This window comes from Carcharhinus amblyrhynchos, chromosome 13 (assembly GCF_965287045.1).
Source record: "Carcharhinus amblyrhynchos chromosome 13, sCarAmb.v2.hapA, whole genome shotgun sequence".
Lineage (NCBI taxonomy): Eukaryota > Metazoa > Chordata > Chondrichthyes > Carcharhiniformes > Carcharhinidae > Carcharhinus > Carcharhinus amblyrhynchos.
The window spans coordinates 57483797-57504082 of record NC_137336.1 but is presented as its reverse complement, the minus strand read 5'-3'; the positions used below and the strand labels follow the sequence as shown (position 1 = coordinate 57504082).

At 40.7% G+C, this 20286-nt stretch overlaps 2 protein-coding genes across 6 annotated transcripts in view; both read right to left on the bottom strand.

Annotated features, from left to right (window-relative positions):
• Positions 1-5422, bottom strand: part of LOC145351934 (matrin-3-like) — a 68546-nt gene extending 63124 nt beyond the window's left edge. For 2 of the 4 annotated variants that reach the window (XM_080201729.1, XM_080201730.1), the window contains exon 1: positions 5348-5381. The gene's annotated coding sequence lies outside the window, so the exon portion shown is untranslated. Of the gene's footprint in view, positions 1-5347 lie in introns of all 4 variants that reach the window. The other 2 variants (XM_080201733.1, XM_080201732.1) reach the window with 2 other exon arrangements.
• Positions 5423-16212: 10790 nt separating this feature from the next.
• LOC145351933 (uncharacterized) overlaps positions 16213-20286 on the bottom strand; it is a 54773-nt gene continuing 50699 nt past the window's right edge. Inside the window, exon 14 of one of the 2 annotated variants that reach the window (XM_080201728.1) lies at positions 16213-18269. In XM_080201728.1, the coding sequence (XP_080057854.1) occupies positions 18040-18269 (230 nt within the window). In that variant the 3' untranslated portion in view covers positions 16213-18039. The remainder of the gene's footprint in view (positions 18270-20286) is intronic. The other variant, XM_080201727.1, reaches the window with a different exon arrangement.

The window sequence follows — 20286 nt, the reverse complement described above, 5'->3', positions numbered from 1 at the left end:
TTGTTCCTTTTGTTTTTTCCCATTGTTATATGTCATCACCATATTGAAAGTTTTGGATATGCTGGGTGGTTTTACAACTGATACCATTCCTGCTATTAACGCTTCTATTAATTCTGACTTGGGACCAATGATGTATTAAAATACCAAGTAAAATTCAAAATAACAATGAGATATAAAGTCAGACTATGGAAGATATCTATTTAAAAGTCCTATGTTGAAGCTTGATTTCATATTTAAATTAGTCACTATTTTATATGTCCATATTCAGGTCCATTTAAGCCTAATGTGCCTTATTTTTATTATTGTTTGTAGCTGCATTACAACACTCTTGATTGTGAGCTTTGAAGGTTCATACTCATATGCAGATCTCCCATACCAGATCAGTATTTTCTTACGATTGTTCTGCTCATGAACCTGTTGGGAATATTAATTTCCTTAAAGGTTTATGATACCTTTATTTCCTCATTCAGCAGCTCATTATTCCATTGCTAATTCAATGGAACGTAAATATGTTTTATAAGTTTTTTCTTGTATTATAAATTTGAGAAATTGCACTTTTTAAATTACTGCATGGGCTTTCTGTGAGTAAAGAGTTAACTGCTGAGCTGTCTTCTAATGGGAGTTACCATTTGCACTGTTTAGGTTAGGTATAAATAAAGGATGTCACTTATCAATTAAAGATAACATGTTGTACGAAACCAGACATTTATAGAGACAAAGGGTGAGAAGTTGACTAAATGCGAATTAGAACAATTTAAAGTACTTCAGTCTGTGGAATATAGTTTAACGATAAGATACAGGAAAAGGGTAATTCAAAATGACTAGGCTGTTCACATTTTAATAAAATTGCTATACTCTGATTTTAATGTTACCAAAAAACAATTTAGACTCCAAATCAGGTGCACACCTTAGAGTTCATTAATGGCAGTTCAGGGTGCAGCTATTGATTGTGTATCCATGGACTACTGATGCAACTGTCAATGGTAAATTGATCATATCGATTGTGTTATGAATAGAGCAAGTCAATTGCTTTTTCCAAATACAATAGGAAAAAACCTTAGGCTACCAGAACAACAGGGGGATTAAAAGAGCTTCTGAAGGATCCAGCAGACATTTGGAGATAGAAGAGAGAAGAAATAAAGTCAGGCCAAATTAGAACCAGCATCAACTAGCACCTTTTCCTCATGTCTGTGTGGGTGTCCTCCAGGTGTTCTGGTTCTGTGGTTCCTACCACAGTCCGAAGGTGGTGTAGGTTAGGTGCATTTGCCATGCTAAATTCTCCCTCAGTGTGCCCAGACAGGCGCCAAGTGTGGCGACTTGGGGATTTACACAGTAACTTAATTGCGGTGTTAATTTAAGCCTACACATGACACTAATAATTAAACATAAAGCCTGTGTCCAAACTGCTCTGGAATGTAAAGGCGTGTGATATGTAAATGATCATCTGGTTGTTAATTATTTAATAAATCTTTTTAATTTGTTACACCAAAACTACCATCTGCCAACTTGTCTTATCAAGAACCTAAATGAAGGTTCAAATAACTTTAATGAACCTTAAAAATTCCTAATTTGCTCAGATTCATCACTAATCAACTCTTCAGCAAGCTGACTGCAACACACCCACTCAGCTGCAGATTCATTATGTCCATGTTCCTACATGATTACTCATCTTTTTTTAAAATCTATCAATGGCCTCACTCCTTCCCACTTCTGAAATTTTCTTGAATGTGACAAATCCACTGAACTCTAAATTTATCTGACACTGACATTCCTCCATCCTCAACACCACCAGCCATCCTTTTGGATCATTGGAAATCATATCTTCACGCTCCTAGAGACCCCACAGTGAAATTCCCTCCCTAAACTTCTCACTTTCTTTAACCTCATTAAATCATTCAGATTTATACCTTCTCCAAATACTTCCTCCTTTGCTTTGGTCAAGCTCCCTCAGACTCCTAAATGCCAATAAAATTACCCTCCCCATTCTTCTAAACACAATGAATATAGCTAAAATCCACTCAACTTTTCCTTTTAAGACAACGCTTTCACCCCAGGAATGAGCTCAGTGAACTCTGAACTTTCTCCAATCCTAGTATATGCTCAACCTATCTATACCCTTTGCAAGTGCTTCGCGTCCTCTTCATAACTATCTTTCTCACCTATTTTTGTATTGGCAGTAAATTTGATTGCATACACCTGATTCCTTCATCAAGGTCACTAATATAGGTCATAAATTGTTGAAAACCCAGTAATAATCCCACTAGCACCCCACTAATTGCAGTTTGTCAATCTGAGAATTATTTTTATTCTGATTGTTTGCTGTTAGTTAGTAATCCGCTATCTATGCCAATATATTACCCTCAACACCATGAGCTCTTGTGCAACAATTTTTTATACTGGAAATCCAAATATACTCCATCTACCAATTTTACTCCCCCCCCCCGGTGCCCTTGTCTGCCTACTCGTTATTTCCTCAAATTTGTGAAACATGATTTTTTCGTAAAACCAACTTAACCCTGCTTCACTGTCTTGTTTTTTTCTAAACTGTCTTGTTACCACTACTTCCTTAATAATAGATTCTAGCATTTTCCCAACCTCAGTTATTAGGCAACTGACCTATAGTTTCCTTCCTTTCTTGAATAGTGGTGTTACATCTGCAATTTTCCAATTGACTAGTATCTCTCCAGAACCTAGAGAACTTTGAAAGATTTCTAACAATTCACCCACACTATTGTTGCAGCCACTTCATTTAAATATCAAGGAAGTAGGTAATTATGTCAAAGGGCCTTCTGGTCTTTAGTCCCAATAGTTCACCGTGTATATGTTTTCTCTAGTAATAATAATAATGATGATCAAATTCCTCCCTCACTTTTGCCAAGTTTGTTATTGGAATACTTGAAATATTTTTGACTGTGAAGACAGATACAAAATGCTTGTTTAAGGTATCTGCCTTTTTTTTGTTTTTCAATTCCCTAATCTCATGCTCTAAGAGACCAATGTTTACTTTGAGCTACATTCTTCCTTTATACATACTTGTTAAAAGTCAAGACTCTTATTGCTTGTTTTTATATTTCTGACTAGTATCCCCTCAATTGTTTTTTTCCCCCCCGTTATTTAGTCATCCCTAGCCGGTTTCCGAAACTTTTTGAGCTTCCCCCTAATCTTCACACATGCTTTTCCTTTGATAACATCATCAACTTCCTTAGTTATCTACAGGTAGTTCATCCTTCTCGCAGAGTTTTCCTTTCTAAATGGAATGTATGAATTATGAAATGTCTCCTAAAGATTCTGCCACAGATTATCTACTGCCTTATGTTTTAATCTATTTTCCCAGTTCACTTTAGCCAAGTATCTTCAAACCTTTGTGGTTGTCTTTACTCCTGCTCTTAATTTGTATGTTCATTTTTTAAAAATTCATTTAGGTTTTGTTGGCTAGGCCAGCATTTCTTGCCCAACCCTGTACATTTATTACACTAGTTTCATGACCACTTTGCTCACTTTCAAACGCAATGTAAAATTCTATCACGTCATGATCACTCTTCTCTAGAGAACCACTTACTGTGAGATCATGATTATCCTGCCTCATTACCAGATCTAAAATAACCTATTTACTGGTTAGTTCCAAAGAAACTGTCCTGACTACACTGAACTCATCCTCAAGGTTACCTTCACTTTTTTATTGCCCAATCTATACAAAGATTAAACTCATCCTCAATTAATGTAGCACCTTTCTTATAGGCCTTCATTTTTTTTTGCTTCAACGTGTTCTACGAGTGCATTTAGCATTAGGAACCCCATAGACTACTCCCAGAAGTGACATAGTTCCCTTGCTATCTCTTATTTCCACCCAAACTAATCGTTGCTATCTTATTTTTATACAAATAGATTCCTTTCAACCTTCCAAACCAAGATCATTTCTCACTGCTGTCTTGATATCATTCACAAAAGCTACCCCATCTTCTTTCAATGTCATTTTGTCCTTGCAAAGGTCTTGGTTAGCATTCAGCTGCATCCAGTTTTGGTTTCCCCATATGTGGTAGATCAAGGGGTTAAAAAAGCTGGAGGTATACAGGTCAGGCAGCAACTGTGGAGAAAAAAGTTAACATTTCAGGCTAATGGAAAGGTAATGCACCTGAAGTGTTAACTATCTAGCCACAGATGCTGTCTGTTTTGCTCAGTATTTTCTGTTTTTACTTTAGATTTACAGCATCTGTAACATTTTGTTTGGTTTGATGCAGAAACCCTGGAAAAGTGAGGAGGCTCGCTGGATGACGATTGGAAGACCTTCAGTGCGGCATTGAGGGAACACTGCTAAATACCAAATCTAAAGACTAAGACGAACATAAAAACAGTGGGCAGTGGTAAATATATTTCCCAATGTCACCTGGAATTTACTTAATCACGTTCAGAGAAAGAGAATGGCAACCCATTTTTTTCCAAAATTCGCCTCTGATTAGAAGGGGCAACAAAATCTACAGGAAGCAAGCTAATAAACTTTATTTTCCTGTGCTCCTATTTGTTGCTCCCCACAATTTAATTTTTGGTCCTGGTGATAAGTCTTTTGTCCCTGGCCGGGGGAGGTGGGGGGACGCTAATCCCCTCATCTCCCGAGATACGTGTCATTTACCAGCTGGAGATTTTTGTTGACCCCCTTTAGATTTACTTTTGCTCCTTATGACCTACGTTTGATTTCCTGCGGTTTATTTACAGCTCCGTGAGGTTTATTTGTGGCTATATTAAACGTGTGCGTTGCTCCATGTGATTAAATTTACAGCACGCTGTTTTTTTTACTCCTTAAAGATTAATTTACCGATCCTGGACATGTATTTCTTGTTAGCTGACATCTATTTCTTGAGAGATAAGTTTGTGGACCACCCCCCCCGAGGGTTTTTTTTTGTTCTGGGAAAATATTTAAAGATCTTAAGAGTTTTTTTCTGGTTCGCAAGAGAATTATTAATTGACCCCTAAAGCTTTTTCCTCGACTTTTTTTTCCCCCGAAGGTTGTTATTGCCTATGTAAGTGTTATTTCTTCTCCCACAGCAGGCCTATTGCTGCTCCCTCTAATTCAGTATTTTCTCTGCGTGTCTTCTGCAGCCTTTCCCACTGACACAAAATGGCGGCGGCTGACAAACTGCCGCTCAAAGTCGATCGGCCTCCCTATTAATCGACAGGAGCCTCAATGAACTCTCTCCGCGCACACACACACACACATACACACCCGCTTCTCAGCCGCCTGTCAGAAACTTTCCACCTGGCATATTCGCTAGAAAAGGTTTTCTAATCTCTTTTCTCTCTCTCTCTCTCTCTTCACCCCGTCACCCATATCCCTCTCACTCCGCTTTCTTACCTCCAGCAGCCGCTCGAGCAAGTGGAAGCAGGCCAGATGAAGTCCCACAATGCACCGCGCGCCGGCCTGCCGCCCGCCCTGCCAGGACTCACTCCGCCCCTCCCCCCCCCGTGCACAATCCAACCTGCCGCAGCGGCCAGGAATCCCAACCACCACCGCGCGGCTAGCCATCCCACGCCGCACTACGAGGTGCCCGTTTCTCCCTCCTCCGCAGGCGCATGCGCAACAGGCAGTGTTTCCCGCCAGAATCCCTCAGCCATGTTCCAGACCAGGCGATGAGCATGTGAGAGGACCTGAAAGATGCCGCTGCCACTCGCTATAGGGGAATACGTGTGCTAAACCACAATATCATGGCCCGACATATCCCATATCTACCATTACCACCAAGCCAGAGGATCAGCCCTGACTCAATGAAGTATGATGCTGGTGTTGAACTGGGGTAAACACAGTAAGAAGTCGTATAACACCAGGTTAAAGTCCAACACATTTATTTGGTAGCAAACGCCACTAGCCTTTGAAACGCTGCTCCTTTGTCAGGTGAGTGGGAGATCTGTTCACAAACAGGGCATATAAAGACACAAACTCAATTTACAGAATACTGATTAGAATGTGAGTCTTTACAGCTAATCAAGTCTTAAAGGTACAGACAATGTGAGTGGAGAGAGCATTAAGCACGGGTTAAAGAGATGTGTATTGTCTCCAGACAGGACAGTTAGTGAGATTTTGCAAGTCCAGGCAAGTCGTGGGTTACAGATAGTGTGACATGAACCCAAGATCCCGATTCTCATGTCCTCATGTGTGCAGAATTTGGCTATCAGTCTCTGCTCAGCAACTCTGCGTTGTCGTGTATTGTGAAGGGGGCCTCGGAGAACGTTTACCCAAAGATCACTGAAGTATGCCAGAGGGCATGCCAGGAGAAAAACCAGGCATACTTAAAAATGAGGTATCAACCTGGTGAAGCTATAATACAGGACTACTTACATGCCAAACAGCATAAGCAGCACGTGATGTACAGAACTAAACAATTCCACAACCAATGAATTCAGCCAAGCAATTTGAATTAAGCACTTAGATACCAAGAACCTATTAAATTTACATCTGATGTCTTTGACAACCTGAGACCAATCCTATTGTGGAAAATATTGATCTATCATCACAGGTATAAAAGAGGGGGACACTAAGACAAAAAGAGAGAGCAACTGCCACAGCTCACAGCTCTGAACTCAAAGCCCCACCTAGATAGCAAAGGTACAAAGAGAAAAAGAAGAATCAACAGAGAGCTCCCAGAATATTCTGGAAGAGACAAAACCTGGTTGCAAATGTTTTGATTTGATTTATTATTGTCACATGTATTAACATACAGTGAAAAGTATTGTTCCTTGTGCACTATACAGACAGCATACCATTCAGAGAGAAGGAAATAGGAGAGTGCAGAATGTAGTGTTACAGTCATAGTTAGGGCGTAAAGAAAGATCAACTTAATGCAAGGTAAGTCCATTCAAAAGTCTGACAGCAGCAGGGAAGAAGCTGTTCTTGAGTCGGTCGGTACATGACCTCGGATTTTGTATCTTTCTCCCGATGGAAGAGAGAATGACCGGGGTGTGTGAGGTCCTTAATTATGCTGGCTGTTTTGCCAAGGCAGTGGGAAGTGTAGACAGAGTCAATGGATGGGAGGTTGGTTTGTGTGATGGATTGGGCTACAGTCACAATCTTTTGTAGTTCCTTGCAGTCTTGGGCAGAGCAGGAGCCAGACCAAGCTGTGATACAACCAGAAAGAATTCTTTGATTCATTTGTAAAAGTTGGTGAGAGTCATAGCTGAGATGCCAAATTTCCTTAGTCTTCTGAGGAAAGTAGAGGCGTCAGTGGGCTTTCCTAGCTATACTGTTGGCATGGGGGAGGGGGGGACCAGAACAGGTTGTTGGCGATCTGGACACCTAAAAACGTGAGGGTTTCGACCCTTTCTACTTCGTCCCCGTTGATGTAGACAGGGGCACACAAAGAACAAAAACAGCCCGGGAAACGGGCCCTTCGGCCCAACGAGCCCACACCGCCATTTTAACATTACCAGTCCCCCCTCCACCCATGACCCTTAACTATTGTTTATGGCATTCCACATTGAGGGAAACTAATTTATGGACAATTTATTACCTCCAATCAGCCTAAATAGCACATCTTTGGGGTGTGGGAGGAAACCGGAGCACCCGGAGAAAACCCATGCAAGCACGGGGAGAATGTGCAAACTCCCACAGACACTGGCCCAAATCCATGTGTCTGCACAGCAAACAGTGATAGTCACTGAGCTGTCGTGTTGCCCAGCATCTGGTCCAGTTTAAGCACACACTAACGACTTGAAGCACCAGGCTACTCTCGAACATCCAAGAGCAGCCCCAGTATGACCCATCGCGTGTATGTACCTCATTGGACATCAAGGTGGACCGACTTAAAACCTGTGAATTAAAAGAGAAAAACATTAGTATCATACCACATCCTTTTACATTACCAGGGACATCCCAATGCTAATGAACCTTAATTAAAATAATCTCCTATATCCTCCCATCTCCAACCCACTCATGTGCCTAAGTTACTCCTAAACAACTCCAGCGTGCCTGCTTCCACCACCTTACTTGGCAGAGCATTCCATACTCCCACTACCCTCTGTGTGAAAAACCTCCCTCTAATATCTGTGTTATACCTCTCCCCCCTCACCCTAAGCCCGTGGCCCCTCGTACTGAGTCTCTAACATAGGAAATAGCTTACCTCTGTTTAGTCTATCTATACCCTTCATAATCTTATATACCTCTATTAGATCACCCCTCAGTCACCGTTTTTCTCCTTTACGCTTCCTGAAGTTGATGACAATCTCCTTTTGTTGACATTGTGGGAGAGATTATTGTTGCCGCACCAGTTCACCAGATTCTCTATCTCATTCCTGTACTCTGTCTCATCATTGTTTGAAATCCGACCCACTATGGTAGTGTCATCAGCAAACTTAAATCAGATTGGATGGGAATTTGGCCAACAGTCATAGGTGTATAAGGAATGTAATAGGGGGCTGAGAACACAGCTTTGTGGAGCAGCGGTATTGAAGATGATCGTGGAGGAGGTGTTGTTGCCTGTCCTTACTGATTGTGATCTGTGAGTTCTAAAGTTCAGGATCCAGTCATTAGAGGAAGGTGCCGAGGCCCAAGCCTCAGAGTTTGGAGGTGAGTTTCATGGGAATAAAACTGTTGATGGCTGAGCTGTAGCCAATAAATAAGAGTCTGACATAGGTGTCCTTGTCATCTGGGTGTTCCAGGGTTGAGTGCAGGGCAGGGAGATGGCTGTGGACCTGTTGTGGCGGTAGGCAAACTGTAGGGGATCCAGGTAGTCCGGGAGGCTGGAATTGATTTGTGTCATGGCTAGCCTTTCGAGACACTTCATAATGATGGATGTCAGAGCCACAGCCGATTGTCATTAAGGCACGCTACTTGGCTTTTCTTAGGTACCGGGATGATGGTCGTCTTCTTGAAGCAGATAGGAACTTCAGATTATTGTAAAGAGAGGTTGAAGATATCTGCGAATACCCGCACCAGCTGATCCGCACAAGATCTGAGTCGTTGTGCACGTACCCCATCGGAACCTTCAATGTGGGTTAAGCTTCGAGAAGGCTGCTCTGACATCTGCAAATGGTGACCCCAGATACCGGTTCATTCAGGGCTTCCAGAGTGAGGGCATAGTCTCCCTGTCCTCTTGCTCAAAACACGCATAGAATGGACTGAGCTCATCAGGGAGAGGTGCGTTGGAGCCGGCAATTTTACATGCCTTCATCTTGTAGCCTGTTATGCCTTGCAGACTTTGCCATAGCCAGCAGGGGTTGGTGTGGCTAGCCTGGGACTCTAGCTTGGTCCGGTATTGTCTTTTGGCATCTTTGATGGATCTCCTTAGATCATATCTGGCTTTCTTGTTTAGGTCAGTGTCGCCTGACTTGAACGTCTCAGATTTGGACTTCAGCAAACAGCGGATATCCCTGTTCGTCCATGGTTTCTGGTTGGGGAACGCACGGATTTGCTTCTTTGGTACAATTTAGAGAGCAACTAATTTTTTTTGTTAATGAGTGGGAATTGCATTTATTGGAACAGCATTACCATTAGAATCTTGTTTTATTTGGTTCATTAACAGTTTAGTAAATTTATTCACCGTTAGAGTGTTGATTTTAGAGTGTCAGGGATTCATTCTACATTTAACCACAAGAAGTTGCTGAAGCAGGTCACATCTCTTCACATACTTTTTATAGATTGTGAGGTGAGGTAATTAATCCTCTTTGGGGTTTTTGCTGTAAGTTCTTGGGGGGGGGGAGGAAATCAACCTCCATTTTATAACAGTATCTACTCCAAAAGGCACTCCAACCTAGGTGGATTCAATAATAGCCAATGTTGCAGGGTTCCAGTCTCACCTTCCGAAATCCAATTTCCCTACATTTGCGACTGCAATAGCTTACAAGTATAATTTAAACTCTTCAGCTGCGCCAAGCAGAATACCATTGCTCCAAAGGGGTACTTTGCCCCAATGGTCCATAGCACAGCGTCACCAAGCTTTGGCTGATTTCATAGATCTACTGGACTCCTTCACTTCAACTCTGCTCTCCGCAGTCCTCTCTCTAAATTGGAACCAGTTTCTCCAATCCTTTCTTTTAACTTATTTGGGTCCTGTTGCTCTCTGGTGCTTGTCGCTTCGCCCTGGGGCACTTTGTTGGCTGACTAAACTGATGGCTCACTGAACTTGAACTAATCTGCTGAACTAGCAAAACATTCCCAAGAGGGTTCTGCCCTTGTTACAAATGTAACAAGCAGTGGAACATCCTGTATCTTAAATGTTACAATCTCAATAGTCTGCTAACTTAGCATCTGGAAACACAAGACAAAAGATATGTCACAACAGAAGGTGCAGGTGATATTTCTATTTTTCCTACCAAAGCCAATCACCTTACTTCTACCTATGGTAAAGTTCATTTGCCACTTAATTGCTCTGTTAGAAAGTTTTTCTTACATTTATCTAACCATGTTCCCCTGATTTTGAATGGCATAACCGTAGCTAAGTTCCCCATTATCAATGTTCTGGGATTACTATTGACCAGAATCTGAAAATGACTAGCCATATAAATACCATAGGTACAAGAGCAATGCAGAAACTAGGAATTCTGTAACTCACCACCTGACTCCCAAAACCTGTCTATGATCTACAAGGCACAGTGGAATCCTCCCCACCTGTTCAGATGAGTGCAGCTCCAACAATATTCAATAAGCTAAATACCATCCAGGACCAAGCAGCTCACATGACTGGCACCACATTACTGCCTTAAACATTCACTCCTTCCACCATGACACACAATGTCAGCAGCATATACCATTTATAGTACCATTATACCTTCTCAAAGGCCAAGCCAGTGACACAAGCTGTGAACAAATAACTAAAAAGATGTTGCATTTTCTCAGTGTTAGTTATACGTCCCAGTTTCATCTCCATATTCTGGTATTCAGTTACTTCCCGCCAAATCAAAATCAATAATATAACTTGTGAATAAAATGCTCTCTATGGCATGGGGATGATACAGCTAGAGTTCACCAGCTTGGTTCCTGGGATGAGATAGTTGTCTTAAGATGAGAGGCTGAGTAAAGCTGATGCTTAGAAGAAAAAGAAATAACATTGAAGCACACTACATTTGTAAGAGACCTGACAAAGTAGATACAGAGGTTGTAGACCCTGGCTGGGGAATCTAGAAAAAGAGAGCATATCGTCAGGTGAACAGATTGATTTTTTTTTAAGACTGAGGATGAGGAGACATTTCTCCACTCAGAGGTTTACGAATCTTTGGAATCCTCTACTTCAGAGGGTTATGGATACCCAATGATTTGAGGCTAGAATAGATAAATTTCTGATCAATTAGGGGACATGAGAAACGGACAGAAGATCAGTGATGTTCATATAATCCATCTCTAAATTAAAGAGGCATGGTGAGCTGCCTGTTTGAACCACTGTACTCCATGTTGCTTTGGTATACCCATAATGCTGTTAGGGAGGGAGTTCCAGGATAGGATCAAAGGGCCATATGTGAACCCTCGAACATGGAGCAGTAATACTCCATTTGGCCCCTTGAGCTTGCTCTGTAAGTTAGTAAGACAATAGCTGATGTTTAGGAAAAAAAACCATAAGAAATAAAAACAGGAGTAGGCCATTCATCCCTTCAAGCCTGCTCTGCCATTTAATAAGATCATGGGTGATCTAACAGTCACTAAAGTCCACTTTCCTGCCTTATCTCTATTAGTAACCTCAAACCAGCATCCCATCTACCACCAATCACCTCCTTGCTTACCAAGAATCTATCCATCGTTGCCTTAAAACTATTCAAAGACTCTGCTTCCAATGCCTTTTCAGGAAAAGAATTCCAAAGGCTTTTGACCCTCAGAAAAAAAATGCTTCAGCTCCATTTGAAGTGGGGCCTCCTTAGATTTAAAAAAAAATGTCTAGTTCTAGATTCTCCAATAAGAAGAAACGTACTCTCCAAATCCATGCTGTCAGGACCCCTCAAGCTCTTATGTTTCAATCAAGTCACCTCTTACTCTTCTAAACTACAGCAAATACAAGCTTAGCCTGTCTAACCTTTCCTCAGAAAACAACCTGCCTATTTCATCACATTTATATCCTTCCTTATATAAGACGACGAATACTATGCTCCAAATTTGATCTGAATTGTGTTCTGTATTAATGAAGCACAACCTCCCTACTTGTGTACTCAATGCCCCTCGCAATAAATAACATTCTATTAGCTTTCCTAATTTCTTGCTATATCTGCATTCTAGCCTTTTGCAATTCATGTACTAAGGCACCTATATCCCTTTGCATCTTAGAGTTTTGCAATCTTTCACCATTTAGATAATATGCTATGTTATTCTTTCTGTCAAATTGGACAATTTCACATTTTTCCACATACTCCATTTGCCAGGCCTTTGCTCAGTCACTTAATGTATGTTTCTTTGTATAGCCTCCTAATGCCTTCGTCATAACTTACTTTGCTATATATCTTTATGGCATAAGGAAATTTGGCAACCATCCCATCTATCCCTTCATCCAAATTGTAAACAATTGAGGTTCCAGTACTGATTCCTATGGCACATCATTCGTTTCAAGTCTATGAAGGTAGCGACACAAGTGGAGAAGGTTGTTAGGAAGGCTTATGGAATGCTAGCCTTTATAGGAAGGGGTATAGAATATAAAAGCTGCCGTCTAATGCTTCAGTTGTACAGAACGTTGGTTAGACCGCATTTGGAGTACTGCGTCCAGTTCTGGTCACCTTACTACCGGAAGGACGTGGAGTCTCTGGAGAGGGTGCAGAGGAGGTTTACCAGGATGTTGCCTGGCATGGAGGGACTGGGTTACGAGGAAAGGTTGGAGAAACTGGGACTTTTCTCCTTGGAAAGACGGAGATTGAGGGGGGACATGATAGAAGTATATAAGATACTGAAGGGAATAGACAGGGTCAATAGTGAGAGACTGCTCCCTAGACTGGGTACAAATACAAGAAGTCATGATTTAAGGGTGAGGGGGGAGAGGTATAATTTGGATGTGAGAGGAAGGTTCTTTACGCAGAGGGTCGTCGGGATATGGAACGCGCTACCGAGTAGGGTGGTGGAGGCAGGAACGTTGGACTCGTTTAAGGTTCAATTAGACAGACACGTGAGCGAAATGAGGATGGAGGGTTATAGTAGGGGCTATTAAATAAGGTCAGAGCCTCGGGAGACACCAGAAGTGCAGACTTGTAAGTTAACGTTTTTGTCTTTTTATTCCGCAGGTGGAGGTCCACCTCGTTGTCAAACGAGAGGCATGCACACGGTGGGTCGTGCGTGGGCTGCTCTTGGAGGTTCTGGGAGTGGCCTAGTACTTCGTGTCGGTGTGTGTGCTTGATCCTGGACCGGTAGACGGGCGCTGCAACAGCTCGGTGACTAGCACTGCTAGCTGTGCAGATACATGGATTTGGGCCTGTGTCTGTGGGAGTTTGCGCATTCTCCCTGTGGTTGTGTGGGTTTCCTCTGGGCGCTCCGGTTTCCTCCCACACCCCAAAGATGTGCTCTTAGGCTGATTGGTTTACCAAATTGACACTATTCTCCCCTGAATCTGGCTAAGTTAGGGGTTCCATTCGTAGACACGCAGGGTAGAATAGGTATAGGGTGATGCGGCGGTGCGGGCTCGTTGGGCCGAAGGGCCTGTTTCCTGTGCTGGGTTGTTCTTTGTTATATCTTGCTAACCTGAAAAAGACTCTTTTATGCGTACTCTCTGACTCCTGTTAGACCGCCAGTCTTCTATCCATGTCACTATGTTATCCCTTTATACCGTGAGCTTTCATTTTCTGCAATAAACCTTATGTGGCACTTAATCAAATACCTCTGGAAATCTAAGATAGTACTTCCACTGGCTCCCTTTATCCATTGTATGTTACTTCCTCAAAGAACTCCAATAAGTTGGTTAAACATGATATATCTTTCACACAACCATGCTGATCCTGCCTAAGTACTAGAAGTACTTTGCTAAAACTTCTTTAGTAACTGCTTCTAATATTTTCCCTATAACAGATGTGAAGCTAACAGGCCTGTAGTTATCCACTTTGCCTCCCTTTTTGAATAACGAATAAAAACATTTGCTATCTTCCAATTTAATGGGATCTTCCCAAATCTGGGGAATTTCAGAAAAATGAATCCATTATTTCAGGAGCCATTTTTTTTAAGGCCCTCTATATTCTGTTTCTTACACACTTATAAAATAAGAAAATCTGCAATGCTACAAGAAAGAAAAGTACTAATTGAATAGCTTTTTCAAAAAGTCATCCCATGCAAAATAGGTAATCGACCTCCTATCCTGTATTAGTCTATATATTGCTTGGCTCAAGGGTGTTCGCCTGTTATCTCAAGTACCTCTAATTTCTTACACATAATGCAAAAATAGATAGCAAGTTAGTGTAATTTTAAATAGTCGCTTGGTGCAGAACTTGAATTTTGCTGAAAAACAAAACTTAAAAGCAGCCCTGCTGAAAAGCAACTTACAGGGGCACTTGTTGGACTTGTATTAAAATAACACGCTGCCTGGTAACGTATAGGGTAGAATTCATCTTTTCAATTCACTGCTCACATGGGCTGCCCAAGACACAAAAAGCCCTATTATTTAATGGCTCGTTCTGCACAACATGAATTTGTCAAATGGTTGAGCAAGCTGCTACAACTATTCTGAGTAAGTTTTTCACATACACAGTGAAGGATTCCTTCGCCTCTGTGAAGACTATGCAGGATTCTCATATCGATATCAATGCCATGTCCATTTTTCATTCAGTAAGAAGTCTGACAACACCAGGTTTAAGTCCAACCAATTTATTTGATAGCAATCCCACAAGCTTTCGGAAACGGTGTTCCTTCGTCAGTGTGTGCAAGGTTCTGATCAAAGAAAGGCATATAAAGACACACACAGTTTACAGAATACTGATTAGACTGCACATCTTTGTAGCTAATCTGCTGTTCAAGTCTTCAAGATGCAGACAATGTGACTGAGCATCCTTAATGTGAGCATCTTGAAGACTTGAATAGCAGGTTAGCTGCAAAGACTTGCAATCTAATCAGTATTCTAGAAACTGTGTGTGTCTTTATATGCCTTTCTCTGATCAGAACCTTGCACACACCTGACAAAGGAACACTGTTTCCGAAAGCTTGTGGGATTACTATCAAATAAACTGGTTGGGCTTAAACCTGGTGCTGTCAGACTTCTTACTGTGTTTACCCCGGTCCAACGCCGGCATCTCTACATCATGTTTTCATTCAACATTGCTAGCTTATTTACCTATGTACCACACATTATATGCACAGCAGCACTACATCATGGTAATCTAAACATGTTGCCATTGTCTGAATCTGTATTAACTGAATTTATGAACTTAACAATTCATACAGAAGAGTTCAGTTTTAATGACACATACTGCCAAATAGCTGGTTTTTGCATTGGAATCCCTTCTAGGGCCAGCTCTCGCCAACACTTTTGTTGATTTTCGCAAGAAACAGATTTTTGATGGAATGACACTTAACTTCCTATCCCTTGCATGTTTCTGAAAGTAGAAGTTTGCCACATTTGAATCTGTAGCTGCACATAAGAATTTCCTTACATAGCTAATGATTCTATCCAGAGCTCAAATTCCCTTTTGAAGTTGTGTCGAGTTAGCGTCATTTCCTTGATATGCTAACTGAGAAATCTGACAATGAGTTCTCCATGATTGTTTATCACAAGCCCGCCTTCACTGGTTAATTCCCAAGGGATTCCTATAGTCCTACACATCATAAGGTCGGCCTTATTGGCAGCTTCGTAAATGGCCCAGATAATTTTCGCATTGTGCAAGCCTGATGCCAAAATAGTGCACGTCAAAGCTAACCTGTGGGATAATGGTTACTTTGATCAGATCACTGCTCACAATATATTGCACAAACACATGAATGTGCCTAAGACTGCCACTTATGGATCTGAAAAGTCCCCAGTATACCTCAGGTAACCCTCAAAGAGTAAAGTATCTCAAAAATTTGAACAGATGAAACTTGCTGTTCCATGCTGCCACTATGCAGTCGCATTTAACATTTAAGATCATCAGTCAGACTCTGTGTGGTTCACATACTGTGCTAGAAGTTATACCTATTCACATACGCAGCATCCTGTCATTTGCAAACAGAAAAAAACATATCCATGCATTGTGTCTTTTTAACTAAACGAATGTTTGGGGGACAGGCATTCCTTATTCATTCCCTAAGGACATCACAAGACTCAGGCCATTACACAATCAGTCTGGGGTGAAAATGGTACGTCATAGTTACTAAAGAAGCATGTATTGAGGACCTAAAGCCCCACTTGATACCTTTGCCCCTGCTATTTGAGCCAACACACTACATAGTTCTACAAATGCATCTTTGTGCCAAGTCTTCTGAATACATCAGTCAAGAAAAGCCATCTGCTAAGTCAGGAAAGGCCTTCATATTTGAGAAACTAACTTAATGAAAGTCACCAGAAATAGGTGTCAGAGGAGTCAGTTATCACAAATAATCAGTGATATTTCACATAAGTTTTAAAATACAGATTGGGAAACCACTGGCGGCCAAAGAGCCAAAAGAGATCACCTTTGCCAATTAAGTCAGGATGATATTTTAAAATGAAATAAAGCACAAGTAATTTTATAATTAAAACAATTGGTAAACTTCATGTTTAAAACAACCTTCAGGGGTTCCCCTTCTGTAAATTCAACAGCTCAGTACATGAAGGATTAAATACGAAATATGTAACAATCAAAACGCAGATCAATAGCAAAAGAAACTTTCTGTTTTAGGGATAGCCAACCAAAGTCAAAGTGACAGCTTAGAATGGAGCCTCAAACAGTGGTTCAAGACTTTCAGCAATGAGATACTTCCACCTTTTTCCAGAAGGCTGATTTTTTGATTATGGAATTATTTTTCCAACCGTTATCTCCCGTTCCTCACCATCCTTTGCTTCGCTTTGCATGTACTTTGGCTGGCAAGATGACGTCTCTTGTCCATGTGATCTTCATCCTGTATTACATAGGTTGTTCGGGTAGCCTTCATTTTGTATTACATACACAGAGTGTGCTGAGTACTGAAATGCTGACATCACTTCAGTGAATTTTATACAAATACATTTGGTCCACAGTCTTGACAATAGTAGAAGCTAAACAAAGGAAAAACCAATGTTTCACCCGCTTGAAGTCTAACAATTCCATTTGAAGTCACCGAGAAACATTTGCATTTCACTACACATAATAAAAAGTGCTACAATTTTCCAACCCCTCATGCTGCAGTGACTTTACTGCTTTCTGCTTTGTGCTGTGTGTACTCATTCCTTGTCACAGAAAAAATTCAGATCTTTTTGTCCTCACCAACTCTCATCCTTGCATCACAAAAGGTGCTATTTTTAATGAAAGCTATCATAGTAGAAGTGCTATTTCCCGAGGTACTGGACAGCTGTGAGAAATTAGGAATTATTCTATGAACGCTTTTGCAAATCTATAAGCGAGTTGAACAATAAAACTAAATTTGTCAGCATTAACATATTACAATTTTTACAGATTTATTAACGACATATTATTACAAATTTGTAACACAACATTTATTTTGATCACATCAGTTTACAATGGTAATGGAATTCTATTATATTAAACATCATTGACTGGGGGTATAATACAAGGACAGAAATATAAACCAAGCTGAACAATCTCATCCTTGCATTGGATGGAGTTGCCAAGAGGACTGGGAGCGTGGCTAAAATTGGATTGAGCTGATCTAAAAGATTCTGATCATGTTCTGATCTTTAGCAGATGCTGGACAGTAAACTGACTGTCTAACCGCTTGTAACAAAATGGTACTTGTTCAGAACAAATCGTCAACTCACCACTTTGGATAGAGACGTGTGTAGCATGGGATGATCATAAATTTTAAATTCCTAGTTTTGAAGCAATAAATGCAACAAAAATTTGACTTTTGCCAGTTGTAATTTTACGTTTTTTTAAAAGAATCTAACTTGAAATTGATGTTCAACAGACAGAACTGTTCTAAAATATGGAGATTCACAAAATGGAAGGGATTCCTTCTGTTGCGATCCAGTGGATATCATCCTGTTGACCCTGTTGTCAAGGCATGAATATATTCTTAAAGATAGGGTGACCTCTCTGGTGCCCTCTTGGGTATCCCCTACCGTGCCCCCTAAGATGTCCCCTAGGGTGTCCCATAGGGTGACCCCTAGGGTAACCCCTAGGATGTCCTCTAGGATGTCCTCTAAGATGTCCTCTAGGATGTCCTCTAGGATGTCCTCTAGGATGTCCTCTAGGATGTCCTCTAGGATGTCCTCTAAATGGCGTTCCTGTAATAAAACAATAAGGGATATTAACAAAGATATTAGCAAGAGACATACTTTTGGTAAAACTTGTGATATCACATTGGTATATCGAGCTGTCTCAAAGTAGATCAATATAGGCTTAAATCCATGTAATTCCCAACAGAAATTCACCTGAATTCTTGGGAATATATTGTAAATGTTAAGTACCACGAGATAGTAAAACAGAAAATGCCAGATAAATGTCTGATAGCATCTGTGGAGAGAGAATAAAGCAGGTATTTCAAGTGCCTGACACAAAACATTGGCTCTATTCTCTCACCACAGATGCTGTCAGACCTGCTGAGATTCTCCAGCATTTTCTGTTTTTCTTTCAGATTCCAGCATTTGTCTTTACCACAAGAAAAACTGTAGCTTAGCTCTGAGTGCATTGAACGTACAAATGTCAATAATAAACATGAACCTAGGTTAATATCTAAATGTGTATTATTACACTAATTAAAGCAGTACTTCATTTAGTTCTAGGTTCATTATAAAATAGTTTTGTTTTGTAAAGCATCTAGATTGTTTTTACTATGATACCAGTATTGTAGTTTCTTCTGTTGTTATTTGGTGACTGTAGGCCTCCTTAATCCCACACTCACCCCTTCCTCCTGCAACTAAATCAGAATGGGAAAGCAGTAGTCAATATTACCACTGTGCAGAATCCTTTCCATCCTTCTGGTTATAGATTTTGCTGCCTTTTTAGCGATATCTTCTGCGTTTTCTTCCCTCAAGTACACATAACAGCTGCAGACTATCATTTAGTCCCTCTTTCATACCTGATCTCCTGACAACCAGGCACCATTCAACCTCCTCTCTGTTTCACTGGTCCTACCTGCTCCAGCCTCGGAGCACCAAAACTTGTTGATTGCTCCAACACAATCTCATATTTTGACACTCACTTTCTTTACTTTCCAACAATGGTTGCTGAAATAATAAGTTTTTATGTGTTGAAGATTTATGCTGCTGAAGGGTTAAGTTTTTGTGTCTGTGTAGTAATTTTATTTCACAAGTAAACATATTTTTGAAGCACAAATTTCATTAAAGAACAATTACGTTATGCACAAATGATTGCAATCCAAATATTGTAAAGAACTTAACATAGCAGGGCTCTACAAACGTTGATCAGTTTTGGATCCCATAGGAAAATACAGCACCAAATTAGATCATGCAATCCATCTGATCAGTCCCTCAATTTAATATTCCTCAATTGCACACTCCTTGAAATATCAATCTCGTTCTTCCGTGCATTTTTTTTTTACATTCACTGCCTCCATAGCTGCCTAAGAAGACCATGCACACATCTGCCACCCTCTGTGCCATGGAAAGAAGTTCAAATTGTCTGAGTACGTTCCGTCTTTCAAATTCTCAAAATTGTTTTGACAGGCATCAATTTATCTTAAGAATCATGAATTCTTGAATTATACCTTCTATGCCTTCCTTTTTCCAGAATACACTTCAAACTATGCTGTAAATCAGCTATCAATTTGGTTGCACTTCCTAGAGTACAGTAACTAGGTGTAAGAATAGCAGTACATTGTACTTGTAAAAACATTTGTGTTCTCAGGATGTGGGTGGCCCATCCATCCCAAACACTGAAAGGAGTGGCTTCCTGAGCCATTAGAAAGTGCACTGAGAGTAATCTACAATGTGGTGGAACTAGAGTCACATATGGGCCAAGATTCTTCCCTAACGAGTGTTAATAACAATTAGATTTTTAAGACAACACAACAGCCTTCATAGTCATTTTCTGGTATGAAATTGACAAATGCCCAAATTTACAGGATTCAATGAGAATTTGTTGTGGGATTTGACCTTCTAATCTCCAGGTTCAGTAGCATACACGACTTGCATCATCACCATCTTCAGTTTGTACTTTATCCCTCCGGCTATATGTCCAAAGATCCAATCAGCTTTCATTAGCACATTAGACTGCTCGCTTCAATGAGGTATCCACTAAGATTCACACAACTCTCCTGTGTTGTGTCTTGTAGCCTAGGGA